The following is an 18600-nucleotide window of genomic DNA, read 5'->3' on the forward strand; positions in this document are numbered from 1 at the left end:
CCCACTCACACGCATCATGTTGCGCCACCTGCCCTAACTGTGGTTTTCGATCTCCTTCGAGATTTATGGGTCTCTGAAATAAGGCTAATAAATGGACTTGTATAGCTGAGCCAGAGGTGGTTTGTGGCTGTGGCTCCCACGTACCTAACTTTTGGCCATTTAATTTCTTGGTAAACTTGGCCCCAAGTTGTTGGGGTCCGGTCAAAGGCACAGTGACAATACTGGGGTATCAGGAAGTCTGAAGGCACTATCAGGCTGCTGATGCACTCACCCCGTAGTATAGGTTGATCTGCTGGCGGCACCTTGCCCCCTACTTTTTCATTTTAATAGCAAAACAGTTGGTGACTCCTTGAGAACAGTATGTTACCATCCATCTTATCCCTTTTGCAGGCTTATGTGCATGTTCTCTTTATCGAATGGCAGATGAATGTGCGCTTGTGTGGAATGAGCTATTAGAAGGGGAAATTATCACAAAGTAGGCAAGAATGGGATTGTGAATCATGTATTCATCTGAAGGACTGAGAGATTATGGTATTATATTCCTAAGAGGCAAAGTTTTCTCCATCAAACATAGCTGAATTCGAATTCTATCTTAAAATAAATAAAAAATAAATGGACAGTTATAAGATAGAATTCACATACCCTTTTAAAAGTTATGCTTAGGCTATGATGCAGTTTTCTTGTGTATGTGTTTTATAACTACTACCACATACATTTAGAACAAGTCATCTTCCTGTAATTGCTTCTCCTATTTTCTCTCCTCTAATTTTCTATTTGTTTGATTTTTTTTGTATTAAGGAAATCATTGATTATTCAAGAAAGAAGTTCATTCTAGGGGCTGGAGCAAAACAGAAACAAAAACAAAAACAAATCAAAAACAAAAAAACCCCAGTGTTTCATTCTAACAATTCTGTAGTTCTAACCTTTTGACCCATGTTTTTGTAGCTCAGTTAGTTTTCCCAATTTTTATATATTTTATGAGGTATATAGTTCAACTTAATTCTTTTGCATATGAGTATTTAGTTTTCCTAGCTTGTTTTATGGAAAATACAGTAGTCTTAGAATTTATATCAAATGGGATGCATTTACAAAATGTTACAAATTTTTTTTCCTTGAATAATACATCTTATAATTCATGGTATCTTACAGTTAATAAAGAATGGAACACTTAACTTCTGAAATAAAATCCTACATAAAAAGTTTTTATTTTTGTGGAAATACAAAATGTATTCCCCTAAAGAGTACTAGGACTTATGGTATGGAAAGTTGATGAGAAAAAAAAACTGTCATAAATACATAATTTTTCTTAGGAAAGACATATTAGTTTAATGCTTGAAGGCTTATACAATCTGTATGTAGTTAAAAGTGAATGCAGAATGTCACAAACGTAACAATATGACTGTAACAACCTTGAAGAAAACCCATTAATTCTACAATCCAGGTAAAATTCTTCTGGAAATCAGAGTTATGTGACAGTGAAGTGATAATTCAATAGCACCAATGGAATTTGTTAAAAAAAAATTAAGGGGGCTTTTAGAATCAACATTTAAATACATATCGTGCAAAACAAAAAACACTAAATTCACACTGGGGATCAATTTAGATTAAGAAATGTGAAAATCAAATATACCTTTGTATCAATATCCTACTGAATATTCTGCTGAACTCAGCAACAACCATAGAATCTAAAGACAAAGAATCACAAATATTCTGAGATTCTTTTAATAGTTTCTGAAGATTTTTCCTGGAAAATGGCTTATATTTCCACAGGTACAATAGTGAAGAAATAAACTTTCAATCTGACATGAAATATAAAAGAACAATTTTACAAATATATTCATAAAATTTAACTGCTCATAACACTATACATGGCAAGTGTGACCACCCCCTTCACTTCTAGACTATTTAATACAGATAAGTAATATGTCATCTCAGCGAAATAATGAACTTTTCCTTTCATCAAGATTGTTAAGAAACAAGTAGAACTGAAAAAATATTTGCTTTTCCCGATCTTTTAGGGACTCTTCATGAGGATGAAAACTTGACAGGATGTAAGTTTTATGTAAAAAAGGAAACACTGAGCCTTCTTCTGTTTTACGCTTCAATATGCTTACATTCTTAAAAGGGAGTCAGAAGCTGCTGCACTGGCCTTTGGGTTATAAAATAGAGCTGAGCTGTATATCCAACACCTAAGGAGGAACTTCACACCCTTAGCCAAAGGAAAGCTAAACTACGGGGAATAAGAACAGTGAATGGATACAGCTGGATCTGGTTTAAAATCAAATTTGGTGGGTTTGTCTCATCAGAAGTTCCACCAGTATGAGGCAGGACTACATGAGGGTAAACTGATTTTCAACCAGCACTGATGGTGGTTGAACATGTACCCTTTCATACAAATCCAAAGATTAGAATGGCTTTGTAAAAGTGTAAAAGTAACTGATCAAGAATCATAGAACAATTCTCTACTGCAGGCAACAACTCTGTGATTTACCTTACACTAAATTAGAAAGCAGAAACATGCCCTTTAAAAGTGCCCAAATGACAATACTGAGCTCCCAAATAACAGGGGTTTGAATTCTATGTAAGCAAAAACAAAACAAAACAAAAAACAAACAAAAAGAAACATTGAAGCTTTATGAAGCATTCTCACCTTTCCTAATACAGTATATGAAATAACTTAAAATAGTTTCCTTATTGATACTGGAAATAAATTTCTATTACAATCATGTGAATGCCAGTACCTGGCATACTTCCACATCCAGATTCATTAGTCTCCTTAATGGAGTCCATCATTTTCCCAATGGCTTTCTCCTTTCTTTAAACCCTAACCCTGAAATTCTATAACCAGTTAAATCACGTGGCTTCCCTGAGGCACAAAGGTACCAAACTCTATAATTAACTATTGAGGAATGATAAATATGCTTTCTATTTATATTAAAAGGTTTTAATTATTTTGGGCCACGGCTAGAAACCCAGAAAGCTTAATACTTACTCTGCAGTGTGAACTGTAGCCCTTTTTTGCAAAAAGTGGAACCAAATAAGGGGGATGTTAAGAGTTGCAGCATGCATGACCCGGCAGCACCGATTATTAACAATAAAAAAATTCTGGACTAGAAAAATATTCAGAGTTGTGTCCTATTCACTTGGAATTGTATTTTTTCCTTTTTTTTTGTAGTAGACTGATATAAACAACTGAAAAAAAATATCTATGGGAATATATCACTGGGACTTTCCTTCTGGAAATATATTCACAAAAGGCATTTCGGTCAGGCCGAGGTCAGGAGAAGTGCTGGGCAATTTCCTATGGATGCACTTGGGGGAGGGGAAATCACCCATGAGTGGGATGATGGCAAGTAAGACAGGCAAAAATGAAGTGACCTCTGAGAACGAGGGCCCTTTCTGAACTATACGTATTACTGGAGAGTTGGTGGGCTAGAGCTCTCTATTCTCACAAAGGAAACTGCTCTCCTCTCTAGGGGGAATCTCATTAGCCCAGATCAGGGATCTTCTTGGCCTCTTCCAAGGCCTCTTTCTGTAGACCTGCCACCTCGCTCCTCTCAGAGGTTCTTTACACCAGTGAGGTGGAGGGCCTCACTCGCAAGTCAAAGGAACAGAGGTGGAGTTGAGAGAGAGGGGTCACTGGTACCAAAGTGGAGCTGAGAGAGGGGGGTCACTGGTACCAAAGCTTCAGATTTACAACCCCAAATCCAACTGACATTTTGGCTGACTTCTCTCAGGAACTTTTCAGGTTGGAAGATAACTCTACTTCAGAGCATGTGTCACGTGCAGAAACACTAGACATATACTGCCAACCCTTGAACAGCACAGATGAAGGGAGTTGAACCCCCACATAGTCAAAAATCCAAGTATAACTTTTTTTTTTCCAAATTGGGGAGACGAGCTGCTCATGTGGTGCTGCTTAACATCACCTGTGTTCAGTGGATACTCTCACACTTAAGCAACAGGAAGTGGTGATGGAATGACTACTGGAGGGTGGTAAGCACTACAGTTATACACTGTGTGATTCAGTAATGCATTGTGACATGTGATTGCCTTTCTCTTGCCTTCTAATTGTACTATGTACAGCCTGGTTTGTGTACATGATTTTGATAAATTTAAGCTTTTTGTAACAAATTTGTATGTATTTAAGGTAGCAAACAAATAGATCATTATCTACACGTATTTTGTGCACTTATGTCTTACCTAACTTTCTTCTTGGACTATTTCTAGCCTACACGATTTTTGAGGTTGTTTTTTTTAAAAACTGTTGCCAATGTCTAAAATATGTCCCCATATACTTATGGGAAATACCCACGGGTAAGTGGACTGCACAGTTCAAACCTGTTGTTCAAAGGTCAACTAAACAATGTCCCTCACATGGAAAAATTTTACCATAGCATCATTTATAGAAAACATTCTTTGATAGGTAAAATCCAGCCCTTTGGATATAAGATCAATTACCACACATGATGCTCTTAAGATATCAAACCACTTTTTTAAAACATCTTCTGGCCATATAGGATGCAGAGGGCCCATGTGCCTCCTTTTCCATTTTGTGGAACTCAATAAGGCTGAAGAAGACTCTCTAGTGAAAGAGTTAATCACTGGAGACTCTGGCTAAGTCAAATGTTATTTGACAAATTATTCTGGACAATTTCACTTTTGTCCTTCAGTTTTCTGCTTTATAAGAAGAGTGTGAGATGAGTAAGAGGACTAATGCTGGGTTTTCACACCAGCATTAGCATTTCAAAACAAAATGCCTCATCTTAAAAAAAATCTCCACTGCAAAATAAAGCTGTTTTAAAATCGACAGGCTGAACCTGTTAAGTATTAAGTCCAATTAAGCAGCAGCAATCAAGAATAATGCATTTTATAACTTCAATGACATTCAAAATGGTTTAGAACAATTGAGAATAAGGCAAACATTTGCTAGCAAGCAAAACAGGGAAAAGCCAATTTTGATCATATAATAAACCATATATTCTTCCAAAGGCTAAAATGATGTAGCAGAAATCTGTAATTGTCAATATAAGAGAATGTTAGTTTAAGTCAATACTTGCTCCATGTGATAAGGATCCAATTTGTCTTGGCCAGCTTTGTCAGTACAGGATCTTTCCATTCTAGGGACCATGATACTCCTGGTACCCAGCACAGAGAATGAGCATCCAAGAATTATTATTCAAAATGAAATGGAACTAACAGAGAGGGATGGTGGTGCTCATATGAAATTCTGATTTAATTATTCCTCCGTAAACACTCATTAGCTCTTTTGAAATCAGGAATTTCAAATTATCTCTGCAGATGTACCACTTGGTGTTGTGTATATCTAATGATCACATTTAAATTTAGTTTGATTTGCAAACATTTTCAAAACTTACAGGGCTCTGTAAGCTGCAAGAGAAGGTGACAGATGGTGGAGAGGGAATGAAGAAAAATGACTGAAATGTTGCTTTTAGGCTCACAGAATTTTGGCTTTCTTACAGGATACATACATACCTATACATATACATATATGTATATATACACACATATGTATATATAAAGTCACTGAAATATATGACTTTACATATATAAAATATATGTGTACAAACATATGTGTATATATGTGTGTGTATATACATATACACACACACACATATATATATAGTCAATGACAAGAAGTAGTTTCAAAAAAAGTAAAATCTTACTTTTACTCAGAATTCAGTAGGCCAAAAAAAAAAAAAAAAGGAAAAAACTTCATAGTATGCTACCTAGGCCATGTTTACTGTTATGATAACCACCCTAAGTTAATGCATTTTAAGGATTTGTTACATTCTAACCAACCAAACAGTTCTAGCCATGCAAGATGAGTATCAGGGACAACCCATATTAGACAGAAATAAGAAAAGATTGACAAAAAAGTTATGGAAAACTCTTGAAAAAAATCCAAGTACTTTGTAACGGGTGTATAAACTAATTAAGTCACCAAAGAAGAGAAAACAAGAAAACATCTTAATAGTCTCTCTCCCCAAAAGTAAGAAAAATAAATCAGAAAGAGCCCCAGATGGAAAAATAACGCTTTGAGTCTGCCTACGGTCTCCTCCTGTCTCTAGTACCATTTCCGAGAGCTGTCCCCTTTGGTCCTGGGTCAGGTCTCAGCCTCTGTCAAGTGATCTGCAGATCCTACTGGCCCCTCAGTTAACTCCCTGCCCGCTGCCGCGGGGAAGGCTGCACAACTGAGCTCACTTTCCAGCACACTTCATCTGCATGGTGGGAAACACAGTGGGAGTCTTGTCCATGTCTTACAGAGGAAAATACCTGCTGAAAGATTCCAGGTGAAAACAAAAGCAGGGCGCCTGGAATCCCATGACACAAAGAGTGTGATTTAATCAGAAGTCAACGTCCAGCCGAGGCACTGAACGTGCGCCCCCACCCCCCCACCCCCCTGCCCCCTTGCCAGCCACGACACTCCTGCCGGCTATCCTCAGGGTATCCTCCCAGCCACAGGCCCACCCCACCCCTTAACAAACAGGATTATAAAAAGGTAAAATCTAGAGTTAGTGGCAAAATCTTCACAGTAAATTGTTAATAAAGTGGTAGACGGCTGTCAAGGGCATCAGTCAACTGGACCTTGGAAGATCAGTTTGATGCAGTTCTGCTCCCCCACCAGCTGCGTGGCACAGAAAGGGCACGCAGCATGGAATGCGTGAGTCCCGTGGGGCAGGGGGATCTGAGACCAATATTTTGCAGACTTCTCTGAGCACACATGTCCACAGGGGGTAAAGGCATGAGTTGGCGGTCCTGCATCAACATAAAAGCCCGCCTCGCAGCCGAGCCAGAGAGGCACGTAGGGCCCCACAGTCCGGCACATGGGACACTCCCTCTCATTGGCCTCCGTGTCGCTGCGGTGGCCCCAGTTGTGGTAGCCGTGCACGTGGCCGCAGCTGAGGTACGCCCAGGGCTGCTTCTCCTCCACCACCTCTTTGCGGTTGATGCTGGGGAAGGCCAGCGTGTTGAGCCCCACCGGGCACTGTGGCCGCGCTGCGTTGATCTCCTGCCGCAGTGCCTCGATGTGCTTCTGAGTGGGCGCATGGAAAAGGCCATCTGCGGTTCGCCAGAGGAGAGTGGCCCCACACAGGTCGATGAGGGAGCCGTCCTGCAGAACGTTGGTTTCGCTCTCCACCTACAACAAGGACAGACATGCCCCTTAAAAGCAAGACTTGGAAAATCGTCCCAACATTTGTTCCTCTCGAACAGAAACTAAAGTCAGCTTTGACATCAGCATGGAAGCACTCATTCTACCCTCACCTCCCTTGAACCCAAAACAAAACAAAACAGGGCTTGGGGAGTGGCCTGGTCTTCCTCAGCCTCAGTTTCCTCTTTTGAACTGAGGATGGGCCACATGCATGCCATCTGTTCAAAACTGTAAGCACAAGATAGAGTTTTACACGGTCCATGAATGCAACGGTGATCATTCCACTGAGCACAATCTACTCAGACCTTTACCTTCTCACTGGAGATCAGCGACTCAATTACTCCTGATTTGTTAGGAAGTAGATGACATCCCACTGGTCTGACTAGGGTACACTCAGGTTTGTCTGGACTTGACTACCCATCAGGCCCAGTGGTAAGTGTAGTAATGTCCTGAAGACTCCAGGGGACTCTTTGCCTCCCCTGTCCAATATATCGTGCAGCAGGCGCCTGGATTCCTAAGGCTTGGAGCAGAAGCATTCACTAGGAGTCTGTTTATTTTGAGGTGGGGTAGGTGCTCCCAAATGCCCTCCTAAGGAGGTTTAAGGACCCCCTAACAATTCCTGACCAACTGGGCTGTTGGTTCAACACAAGGGCCCAAAGATGTGATGTTGCTTGGGTCCTGTGATACCGAGAAAACCCAGGCCTCCCTGCTGGTACTGGGGGCCGCCAGGGCTCCATCTGCTGACACTCAGGAGATAATGTGATGCCAAGGACTGAATCCAGGTCAGGCTCATGCTAGGCATGCGCCCTGGTTGCAGTTGTGTCTCCCAGCCCCAGCCCAGGTTCCTAAGGGGATGACTGTACTTGGCTTCGGGTGCTGTCCAAGGCCAAGAATGGCTGACAGACAGCAACAGACAAGGGCAGCCAGCCGGGCTCCTATGCTGCCTCCTCTACCCGTGCCCTGGGTGCCCTGCGCCTCAGGACACACACACCAACACAAGCTCTTCTCTGTCCAGAAGAGATCTCCCAGGGGCGGGAGGCAGATGCAGCAGGGGCACAAGCAAAGAGGCAGCGCTGTGCAGCCCAGGCTGCTCCCAGAGCGCCATGCCCTCCACTTCCTTGAGGGCTCAGGAAATCAGCACACACCACATTCTTATGACAGTGTCTGGGGTGAATGAAGACAAAAGGGCAGATTTAAGGACAAAGATTATTGGAGTCACTCTGCAGTGCCAGGGCAGGCGTATCTGTGCAGTGCTGGGGGCTGAACTCAGTGTCCGGCACATCCCCGGTGTGCTCTGCCATTTGAGCCATCTTCTTGGCCCCCAGAAATGGCTTTTATTTATTTATATTTTTTACAGATTTTTCTTAACTAGAAATTTGAAGAAGGTGCTGTTGGAGGGTCAGTGGGTGGGTGTGGTGACACAGCAGAGAGGAGGAAAGGCCACACAGCATGTGTGTATGGTAGTAAAGGCCACGCCCCTGGACAGCTGCACGTGGTTGGAGGGCAGCAGGTCGTGGGCCGGGAACAGACCCAGGCTGGACAGGTCAGCAGGTCTGTGGTGCCCCCTGGGCGTTTTCAGCAGTTGTGAAAGAAGGGATTTTCCTTTCCTGAAGGTCACCTCCAGGTGTGGAGGGTGGACCCGATGGGTACAAACCAGTGGTGGAGGAGACCTGGGAAATCCTTCCAGATGGAGAAGTTGGGTACACCCGAAAAGACTATCAGGGCTTGGGGGCTGGAGCAATAGCACAGTGGGTAGGGCGTTTGCCTTGCATGCGGCCCGACCGGGTTTGATTCCCAGCATCCCATATGGTCCCCTGAGCATCACCAGGGGTAATTCCTGAGTGCAGAGCCAGGAGTGACCCCTGTGCATCGCCAGGTGTGACCCTCCCCTCCAAAAAACAGACTATCAGGGCTCTAGCAGCGGGCACGGGGACACGGGGCAGTGCACAATGAGGCGGTGCCAAGCTTCTAACCAAGGAAGCAAGACTTGTGCATCTGGTTTCACGGTCTGTGTGAAGCAGGGCTCTCGCAGGCCAGGGGCAGGGGAAGCTGGGGAGATGTGGGGGAGAGGCTTGGGCACGTGGGGCCTGGGGGCTGTGCAGAGCATCACAGTGACAATGCCCAGAGGCAGCCAGAGAGGTCTATGGGGGATCATCCATCCAGCAGAACCCTTGGGAGTGGATGGGGCTGTGGGAGGTCATAGCCAGGGTGCAAGACAGCAAGCCGGAGACAGAGGGAAAGAAATGCTGTCATTGTGTGCCTCAAGGGATTACGCGCTCTCTACTCGCTGACCGAAGATGCAGCCCACACTTAACAAGCATGAAAGGTCACCCGTGCTGTGACCATACAAACTGCCCACGCTGAGCTGCACTGACCTGGCAGTCTGGGAATGCATCATTTGGGGCTTCTCCACAGGCCTGTGTGCCAGGGACCTTGGCCTTGAATCCGCTACCACAGTACATGCTGCCCCCCAGCTACCCCTGGCCTGGTCCAGCGGACGCTTCATCCTTCAGGCCTCACTGGGCTGTTACTTTTTCCCTGGCTCCCTGGATAAAGCAAGCAGCCTCTCCCCAGCAAGAATGCGGTTAGGCATTCTAAGTTTAAGTCAACAAAGAGACAAAGCTTTAATACTGTACAGAAAAAAAAAAAACCCAAAACAAAGATCCCTTTCATTTTCCAGCCTGCAGCTATTCCCTCCCACCACACAGCCAGGCTGAATACCCCCGCCTCCTCCTTGTCCTGGGCTGCACTCAGGGCTTCTCACCTCAGCACATCCCTATACTTATCTACAGTAAGAGACAGGGCTGGGGGGTGGCCAACGCATGGAGTGTGGACACCATAATAAATGTCTCACCATAAATTCCACCCCTCATGCACTGGGCTCCCACGCTGAGGATGGATCTTCCTCCAAAAAACCATGAGCCTCTATCTTCCAGGACTTCCTCTAGGACTGTCTCATCACACAGTCATGTTAATGGTTTTACGGTCTCAGCAGTGACCCACAATTCAAGGACAGAGATGCTTGCTGCGGGGTCCCTAACGCTGAGCAGCCACAGATGGCCACGGGGCCAGGATTGCATGAATCCTCACACTGGTTCTGGGAGGTTTGGGTCCCACTTGACAATGATCAGGGGCTGCTCCTGGCTCTGTGCTTGGACACTGCTGCCAGTAATTCTCGGAGGACCACACAGAGCCTGGGATCCAACCAGGATCAGCCGCGTATGGGAAAGCACCTTAACCCCTTATTGTTTCTCTGGTCCCAAGTGAAATCAACATAATTACATTTTGCCCAGTCACTATTATTATCTAATAAAATGCCTCATGTACAGACTAATCAAATGGTTGAGTGTCAAGAGTTATGTGATGAGTGTTAACACACGTTATCAGCAACAAACTGGACCAGAGGTTGCAATTCAAAGGCCTTTCTCCATCTGTTCAAGAAGCAAATTCCTGAAGAGCCATTTACCCTACACTTAATTATGCTGACCACATGTGCCAAGAGTTCTACACTGTGTCTGAAGAGGAGATATTCTGGTGACTTTGAGTTTTGACTTATGTCAGATGCCCTGTGGGATGGTTACAGAGAACCTCCTCCCAGCACGACTCCTTCCCAGGACAGAAGGCAGCCACGCTGATGCAGCACCAACAGCCTGCATTCCCCACAGACCATTCTCCTCTCTGGGTTTCCGTACTCAATTGTGAATGAAGAGAACTGCTGGAGAGCATCCCCCAAACCTACGCTTAGACACAATCTGTGCCAACACTACCACCTGCTACCACCAACACACCCAAGGAGCTGTGTGCTACACAGAAACAGCAGCTCACAGAAATCGGGAGGCCTTCATCTCTGACAGTATCTTCTAGGGTCACCCACAACGGGGTCTCAGGAAACACACGGGGGTTTCTTCCTTCCTTCCCACATGTCTCCCGGCAGCCCCAGGGTCAGCTCATGGGTCAGGTCGGCTGTACTCTCGAAAACAGTGTGGCCTAGCCTTGCTCAGATCCAAGGGTGTGGCACAGACCACCCCACACCATCGGTCCATATTAACGTCACCCACAAACGCCTGTGGAGTTTGCAGAGTGCTCTGGCACACATTGCTGTGTGAGCTGAGTTTCCAGAGTGGCCCTAGCAGGCAAGTCTGTGATGTGTCCTCTGGGACAAGTGCACCTTCGGTGGGTGGTGGATACCACCCCAGGCCTATCTGAAGCCAGGGATGAACAGCAGTGGCTCTGCCCAGAGGGAACTGATGAGCTACAGGACATGGAGACACAAACACAGAGGCCTGAGTTTCAAGTCCATCAGTTGCCACCATGGAACAGGAGACAGAGGGACATGAAGCTCTAGTTAACCTCTCTGGGTCACACCATCCTCCTCCATGACACAAGGACTATTCCACCTCCCTGGTGAGACTGCTGGGCAGATTAAACAAGTTGAAGTCTTGTCAACATCCACCCTGCACCTCGCCACCATTTCCTGGCTGGTAAACGGTTTGGCCACCTTGGGTCAGTCTGGTGCTAATTTATTTGATTATTAAAAACCAAAGAAAAGTTCTTTGATTTTTTTTTTCTATCACATTTTTCCCCCCTATTTACAATGAAGAGAATCCAAAGCTGATAGAATTTGCTAGGCCTTTATTAGAAAACACTTTCATACTGATGCTTCTATTGTGAGACACAGTGGCTATACTGCTAGCTGGAATAATGCTGCAGAAGAGAAACAGAAGCTCTTTTGCTGGCAGACAGCACAATGGGCTGAAGTGCCTGCTCTGTGTGGGGAGGCCCTGCAAGATCCCCTGAATACTCCTGCTTGTACGTCCCCCAAACCAACAAACCAACACCCTCCCCGCCTTCAAAAAGCCAACAAACCACGCCTCTCTCTGAAAACAAAAATCTGGTATAGGGAACAGCAAACTACTAGTGAGAAAATCTCCCATTTTCTTCTTCCACCTTGGAAATAATCTGGTTATTCTCTATCTAGTTCATATCCTATGTTCCCTAAGTGTTTCAATGGGGATATTGAAGAAAACATTTATTCTGTTTTTGTTATAGTTTCTATCTAACAAAAGTACTAGAGCAGAAAGTTTATTAAGAACTTTTGGGCATCGGGTCATACTTATCTGGCAAAGTCAGCAAACCATGACAGCTGCATGCTGAAAGTAGACTACAGACCAAACATGATGGCCACTCAATACCTCTATTGCAAATTACAACATCCAACAGGGGAGAGAACAAAAGGGAATGCCCTGCCGCAGAGGCAGGGCGGGGTAGTGGGTGTTGGGAGGGATACTGGTAACATTGGTGGAGGAGAATGGGCACTGGTGGAGGGATATAAACAAAACGCAAACATGAAAGTTCATAAGTTTGTAACTGTACCTCACGGTGATTCACTAATAAAAATTTAAAAAAAAGTCAGCAACCCAAACTTTCCCATTTTCTATGGAAGAAAGGGTTAAAAAAGTACAACTGCTTAAGGGTATTTGGGATAAGAAGTAGCATGCCAATACAATGTACCATATAAATCATTTCAAGTAAAAAGCTGTAACTGTAATTTTGGTGAATTACATAGGGAATTATGTATTAATTTCTTACTACGGGTAAAAAGAGGGGGGAGGATAACTTAATTATCCTGCAGTTCCAGAAAGTCTAGTAAATAATTCTATAATTCATAATCTTTACTAATTAGTTCTGGAATGTTCAGAACTTTTCCAAATTAGTAAGGTTTTATACCAATTTCAATTATGCAAGTTCAAGGTTTCTTTTAAAGTGAATTTAAGTGGAATGTGGCGGTGAAGTATCTAACAGAACAGTGTGGCCTTCAGCCACTGTCCACATGCCTGTGCAGGTCCACAGGGACAGAAAGGCTAAAATCACTGGTCTCCGGCCTTGGTTCCAACTGCTGGTCCATGGTCCATGCAGGAGCAGAAAGGGTGAGGAAGCACTAACAGGAGATTATGCTTTTAGGAGAGTAAGGGCCAAAGGCAATTTTCTACTATGGAAAAAGCACCCTCATAAAAGGAAGTAAGGCCATTTCCCTCTTTCTAAGGCTTAAGAAATTTTCTCTCCAGGGTCAACAGTACACAGCCTCTGTGCCAAGTGAGGGACTTCAGGGGAGGAAATGGAACAGTTTCGTAGTGAACTTTTCATAGCAAAAGCCACTCACCAGTTTTCCCCTCTGCTGAGCTGATCTAGTTTCTCGCAAGGTGTAGACGTCTCCACAGACAGAGATCTCTCTCCAGATGCCAGGCTGGGACTCCTCGGTGAAGCCCCCTCTTGGATGCATCACCAGGACACCGTTGGTGGTGAGCCCGTCCATGTGGCCATCAGGGTTTTTCCATTTTGCTGCCTTTTCCTGGAAAGCCGCCCATAGAATAGAAAAACGCACACTCAGATAATGTTCACAGTGAAGGGGGTGCAGAAACCCGTTCAAATACCGGGTAGGAGCCGAGGGGAGGAAAGCAGCACATTTTCATTTCTGACTTAAAAACAATGACCAGAAGGATAAAAAAGTGCCATTATTCTAAGGAGAGGGAAAATGGCTGAATGATTTCCCTCTAAATACACATCAGCTTCATCTCAGGCATCTGTTTTGTTTTGTTCTGAAAGAACTTGCTGCCGGTACCTCTCTCCCTCAGAGGTTTGTAAGCTCTGAGGTGATTCCAGGAACCTAACCAGCGCTCTTCAGATCTTTTTGTTAGGTGCTTTTATTCTATTACTGAAACATGCTTTCCCTATTCTCATTAGTAGCCAAATGACTAAAAGGGCAGTCACAGAAGGAAAAAGAACTCCTATTCAGAAACGCAAAATTTTAAAAAGTGTTCCACCCAATGAGATGCAGCCAGTATAGTTTTCATGCCAACTGGTGTCCCTTCCATGTGTGGGAAGCCACCACAGTATCCTGTCTGAAACAGCAGCACTGACACAGGGGTGCTGGTACCACTGTCTTCTTGTTCCCAGGACTCAGGCAGCTGGACTCCAGGACTACTGGAGCTGATGAGAAGTTTGAACCACTGCAGCTCCTTGCTGCTGATGAGGGAGGCAAACGAGACCTGAGCAAGTTTTCTGGGAAATCTCTGGAAAAGGTTTATTTGTTCTGACGCATGAAACTCTATCATGAACAGTATTATAAATTACAGTGCCACGTATCAGAACATTTAGGGGGAAAAAAAGTGAGAGATAAGGAGGAAACCATTGTTGCTTCACCTTCCTGGGCTGGAAACAGTCAAACTATTAGGACCAAACAGTCATGAAAACATTTGGGTTTTATTTATGTTGAAAGCCTATGAAGGCAAAAAAATTTTAATTTGCTTGGTTCTCTCTGATATCACATTGCTAATCCCCTGCAAGGAAAATGGCAAAAATGTAAGTTTTTTTGAATGAATGAGTCAACAGCATTTTCCTTTGAACCCTAATTATCAGATCTAGTGATTCATTTTTATCTAAAATGAATACCTGGAAACCTAATATAAGTGCATTATGTGCAGCATGTATGAGGTACTGTGTGGCTCAATGTCTCAGCTGATGATGTCCCACCAAGTTGGCAGTGGCCCTAGGAAGGTATATTGCTAGGAGGAGGAGACCAGTGATTTTCAACTGCCAGTCTGAGGATCTGGATTGGTCTTCAGAAACTGCCTGCTGGCCATGAAGAAGTTACTGCTGCTTAACTAACACTTGGCATATCACTGTATCACTGTCATCCTGTTGCTAATCGATTTGCTCAAGCAGACACCAGTAAGGTCTCTATTGTGAGACTTATTGTTACTGTTTTTGGCATATCGAACACGCCACGGATAGCTTACCAGGCTCTGCTGTGCAGGTGATAATCTTGGTAGCTTGCCGGGCTCTCCGAGAGGGACAGAGAATCAAACCCGGGTTGGCCACGTGCAAGGCAAATGCCCTACCGGCTGTGCTATCACTCCAGCCCATGGCATACCTGTTATCACTCCAACACTTGGCATACGTGAATAAAATTTTCAGTTTATAAAATTACATTTAAAAGTGAATCCTTGGGCCAGAGATAGTACAGTTGGTAAGTTACTTGCCTTCCATGCAATCAACCCAGGTTCAATCTCTGGAACCCCATATGGTTTCCTGTGACACATCAATGAGCCCTGAACACAGTTAGCCCTGAGAAGTCAGATGTGGCTAAAAACTACCTCCCCACCCCTGCAAAATTGAATACCCAAAGTACTATTAGTGTTTTTGTTGTTTGCCTCAGAGGTCCACAAAATATTTCTTCTTTTTTCATCTGTCCTTTATTTTTAAAAAGGTTGGCCACCAGATGATCCTGTGAATTTTCAGGTAATCATAGCTGTATGATGTAACATGACAAAACCACCTACTGATATGTTTCTTAGATAACCTCTGTTCACCAAGAGGTGACATAAGACTACATATATATTAAAAAATAATTACCATATATACTAATAATGAATCATGACTTATCTATTTTTCAGAGTTTTAGTAACAGTTTCTCAAACCACCCACCTGAAAGTTATAATCTCAAAACTTAATGAAAGGCACTGGGTAAAGCAAAGAGAGTCTTCTGACCATAATTAAATTTGGAGGATTGCAAAGAGACAGTACAGGGGTTAAGGCACTTGCCTCCTTGCGTGTAGTCAACACGAGTTCAATTCCTAGCACTACATATGGTCTCCTGAGCATCATCAAGAGTGATCCTTAAGTACAGAGTCAGAAATGAGCCTCGACCACAGCTGGATGTAGTCCCAGAAACAAAAACAAAAGCAAAGTTATATATGACAAAGGGTATTTTTCTTGAAACCATGTACTTATTAATAATACTTACTCCAAGGAAGATGTTTTTGGAAGAGTCGAATCCTGCTGCAAATATCCGTGCTGTATATGGCTCATTCCTGTCACAGACAATCCTGCAGGCAAACCTGGAGATGGTGCTTTGTGTAATCTGGGCTTCATCATTATTCTGACTGCCAGAAATTGTGTCTGTAACCACGAAGTCAATAGGGCTTTCTGTTGATCTGCCCACCTAAACACATCAAGTATACTCGTGAGTCACCTGTGAATGTCACATCACTGAATTTTGTTCACATGGAATGAATGCTCAGAATACTTGAGAGTGTACTTCCAGCAGCCCCAGCAGCCACTTTGCCCATGTCCCACTGCCTCTGCCATGTATGCTCATCTACCAGCCTTGCTCCAGAGACCCATAAGTAAATCTCAAAAGAGATCAACTAGCTGAAAAAATTTCTTGAATGCCCTTCCTGGCTGAGATCTCCTGGATGATCTCAGGAGGGTGGCTTGCTAGCTCCAGCCCTACCAAAGCTTCAACAGCTACACCCACACCCCAAATCTGCCGCCATGCCTCTGACTGGATTACCCAATTAAATATTCTGGATTTTCTGGTGCACGTGGCCATGAATACTGCATGCATCTCCAAACTCTACAACACTAATATCCCAGTAGTAGCACACCAGATTGGATGGGATGTAACACAGAAGCCAACCAATCTCAACTACCAAAAACAACACAGAAGGCTTAATGTGAAACAATAGCTTAGTAAACCCCAAGATAAGAATTTCGTGTCCCCATGGTGAGATGCAACAATTTCCACACACACACACACACACACACACACACACACACACACACACACGGACATATAATAGTAGCCAGCCATTAAATTTTAAATAAATAAGAATTTAACCTTTTTGTTGCTCCACCATTCCAGGTGAGGCTGGCCTCTGGCTGGTATCACTGTGCTTATTTTGCAACAGGAGCCACAGGCCCTCCCTACTAGGTGAATCCCAGTAGCCTCCACACCTGACCTGTGCTATATTAAGAGCCCACACCTCAGCTCCTGAAGCATGCGACTGCTAATGCAAAACAATTATCACTGAAGACATAAGCAACACCAGCAAATCCTCAGACAGTGTCTTTAATGACACTATGATGAGGATGTTTAATGAGTTCCAAGAATGACAGAATAGTTAGTCAGCAACAAGAAAGTATGAGAATCACAATAAAAAAATAATACAATCAGAAATAAAGAACATAGTAGGTGATATGAAAAATTCAACAGAAGTTCTGAACAGCAAAATAACAGAAGCCGAGCAAGAGATTGAGGAGCTCCAAGATGAGAAGGCAGAAACCACTAGGAAAAAGCAGAATATAGAAAATTGCCTGAAAAGAAATAAACAGCTTACCAGAGAACTATGGGATGAGTTTAAGAGGAATGACAGAAGAATCATTAGTTAAAGATCTTCTACTAGAACTTCCCAAAATTGTGGATTATAGGAACAGAGATCCAAGAGGCCTAAAGGGTCCCAGTGAAAATATACCCAATTAGGAAAACTCCAAGACACAATTATACTCAAAATGACAAAATCCAAGGATAGAGACAGAATACTGAATGCAGCAAGATCAAAAAAGAAATTTATATACAAAGGGAATCCCATTTGATGTACAAATGATTAGACTATCAAATGAGACTTTGTAAACTAGAATATGGAAGGATAGCACTGTGGCACTGTCATCCGGTTGTTCATCAATTTGCTCGAGCGGGCACCAGTAACATCTCCATTGTGAGACTTGTTGTTACTGTTTTTGGCATATCGAATACTCCAGGGATCGCTTGTCAGGCTCTGCCATGCGGGCAGGATATTCTTGGTAGCTTGTTTGGCTCTCTGAGAGGGATGGAGGAATCGAACCTGGGTCAGCTGCGTGCAAGGTGCTATCACTCTACGCAACCCTACGTGTTGTGCTATCACTCCATGCAAAAATACAATGAAATGAACACCTCACCAAGAATACTGCATCTAGCGAGATTATCATTCAGATCTGAAGGAACTATACAGAGCTTCATAGGCAGGCAACAGCTTAGAGGATTCTTACCCTTGAAACCAGCTTTGCAAGAAGCAAAGTGTTAAAAGAGCTCTGTGAAACTTCCCACCACATGGCATTAATTATGGCACTAATGGTGCATATTGTTGTCTCATACTAGATTAAGAAGGGTCAGAAACATATAGCAATTAATCACACAAATTGACTTTTATTGATTTATTTTCTGGAAATTCTTTTTACCCTTCCTTTAAGTTTTATTGGACCAAGTGATATAAAATAAATTTGTTATATGCCTGTCAAGGGGGGAGGCTGGGGACCTGGGGGAGGGAATCAGGGGAGAGTGGTGGAGGGAAGGAGACACTGGTGGTGGGATTGGTGTTGGAAGCCTTAAACAACAACTCTATTTTGAACAACTCTGCAAATCATGGTGCCTCAATAAGCATTCCTGAGAAAAATAAATTAAAGAGAGAGAGAATCTGAACAAATCCTTGAACACAACAGCACTTTCACCAGTGAAGGTGGAGAAAGGCTATCTCAGGGGAGAAATCATAAACAAAATCTCAGCTAGAAATAAGCAGAGAGCATAAGTGAGTATGTGTGTCAAGTGAAAC

General features: G+C 43.5%; 1 protein-coding gene across 1 annotated transcript in view; it reads right to left on the reverse strand.

Annotated features, from left to right (window-relative positions):
- Window positions 1-1179: 1179 nt before the first annotated feature.
- The window catches only part of PELI2 (pellino E3 ubiquitin protein ligase family member 2), a 208487-nt gene continuing 191066 nt past the window's right edge, over window positions 1180-18600 (reverse strand). The window contains exons 4-6 of the mRNA XM_055130926.1: window positions 15978-16175; window positions 13335-13523; window positions 1180-7162 (exon numbers count right to left, since the gene is read on the reverse strand). Of these exons, the coding sequence (XP_054986901.1) occupies window positions 6596-7162; window positions 13335-13523; window positions 15978-16175 (954 nt within the window). The 3' untranslated portion in view covers window positions 1180-6595. The remainder of the gene's footprint in view (window positions 7163-13334; window positions 13524-15977; window positions 16176-18600) is intronic.

The sequence above is a fragment of the Sorex araneus genome, chromosome 3, assembly GCF_027595985.1.
Source record: "Sorex araneus isolate mSorAra2 chromosome 3, mSorAra2.pri, whole genome shotgun sequence".
NCBI classification, from domain to species: domain Eukaryota; kingdom Metazoa; phylum Chordata; class Mammalia; order Eulipotyphla; family Soricidae; genus Sorex; species Sorex araneus.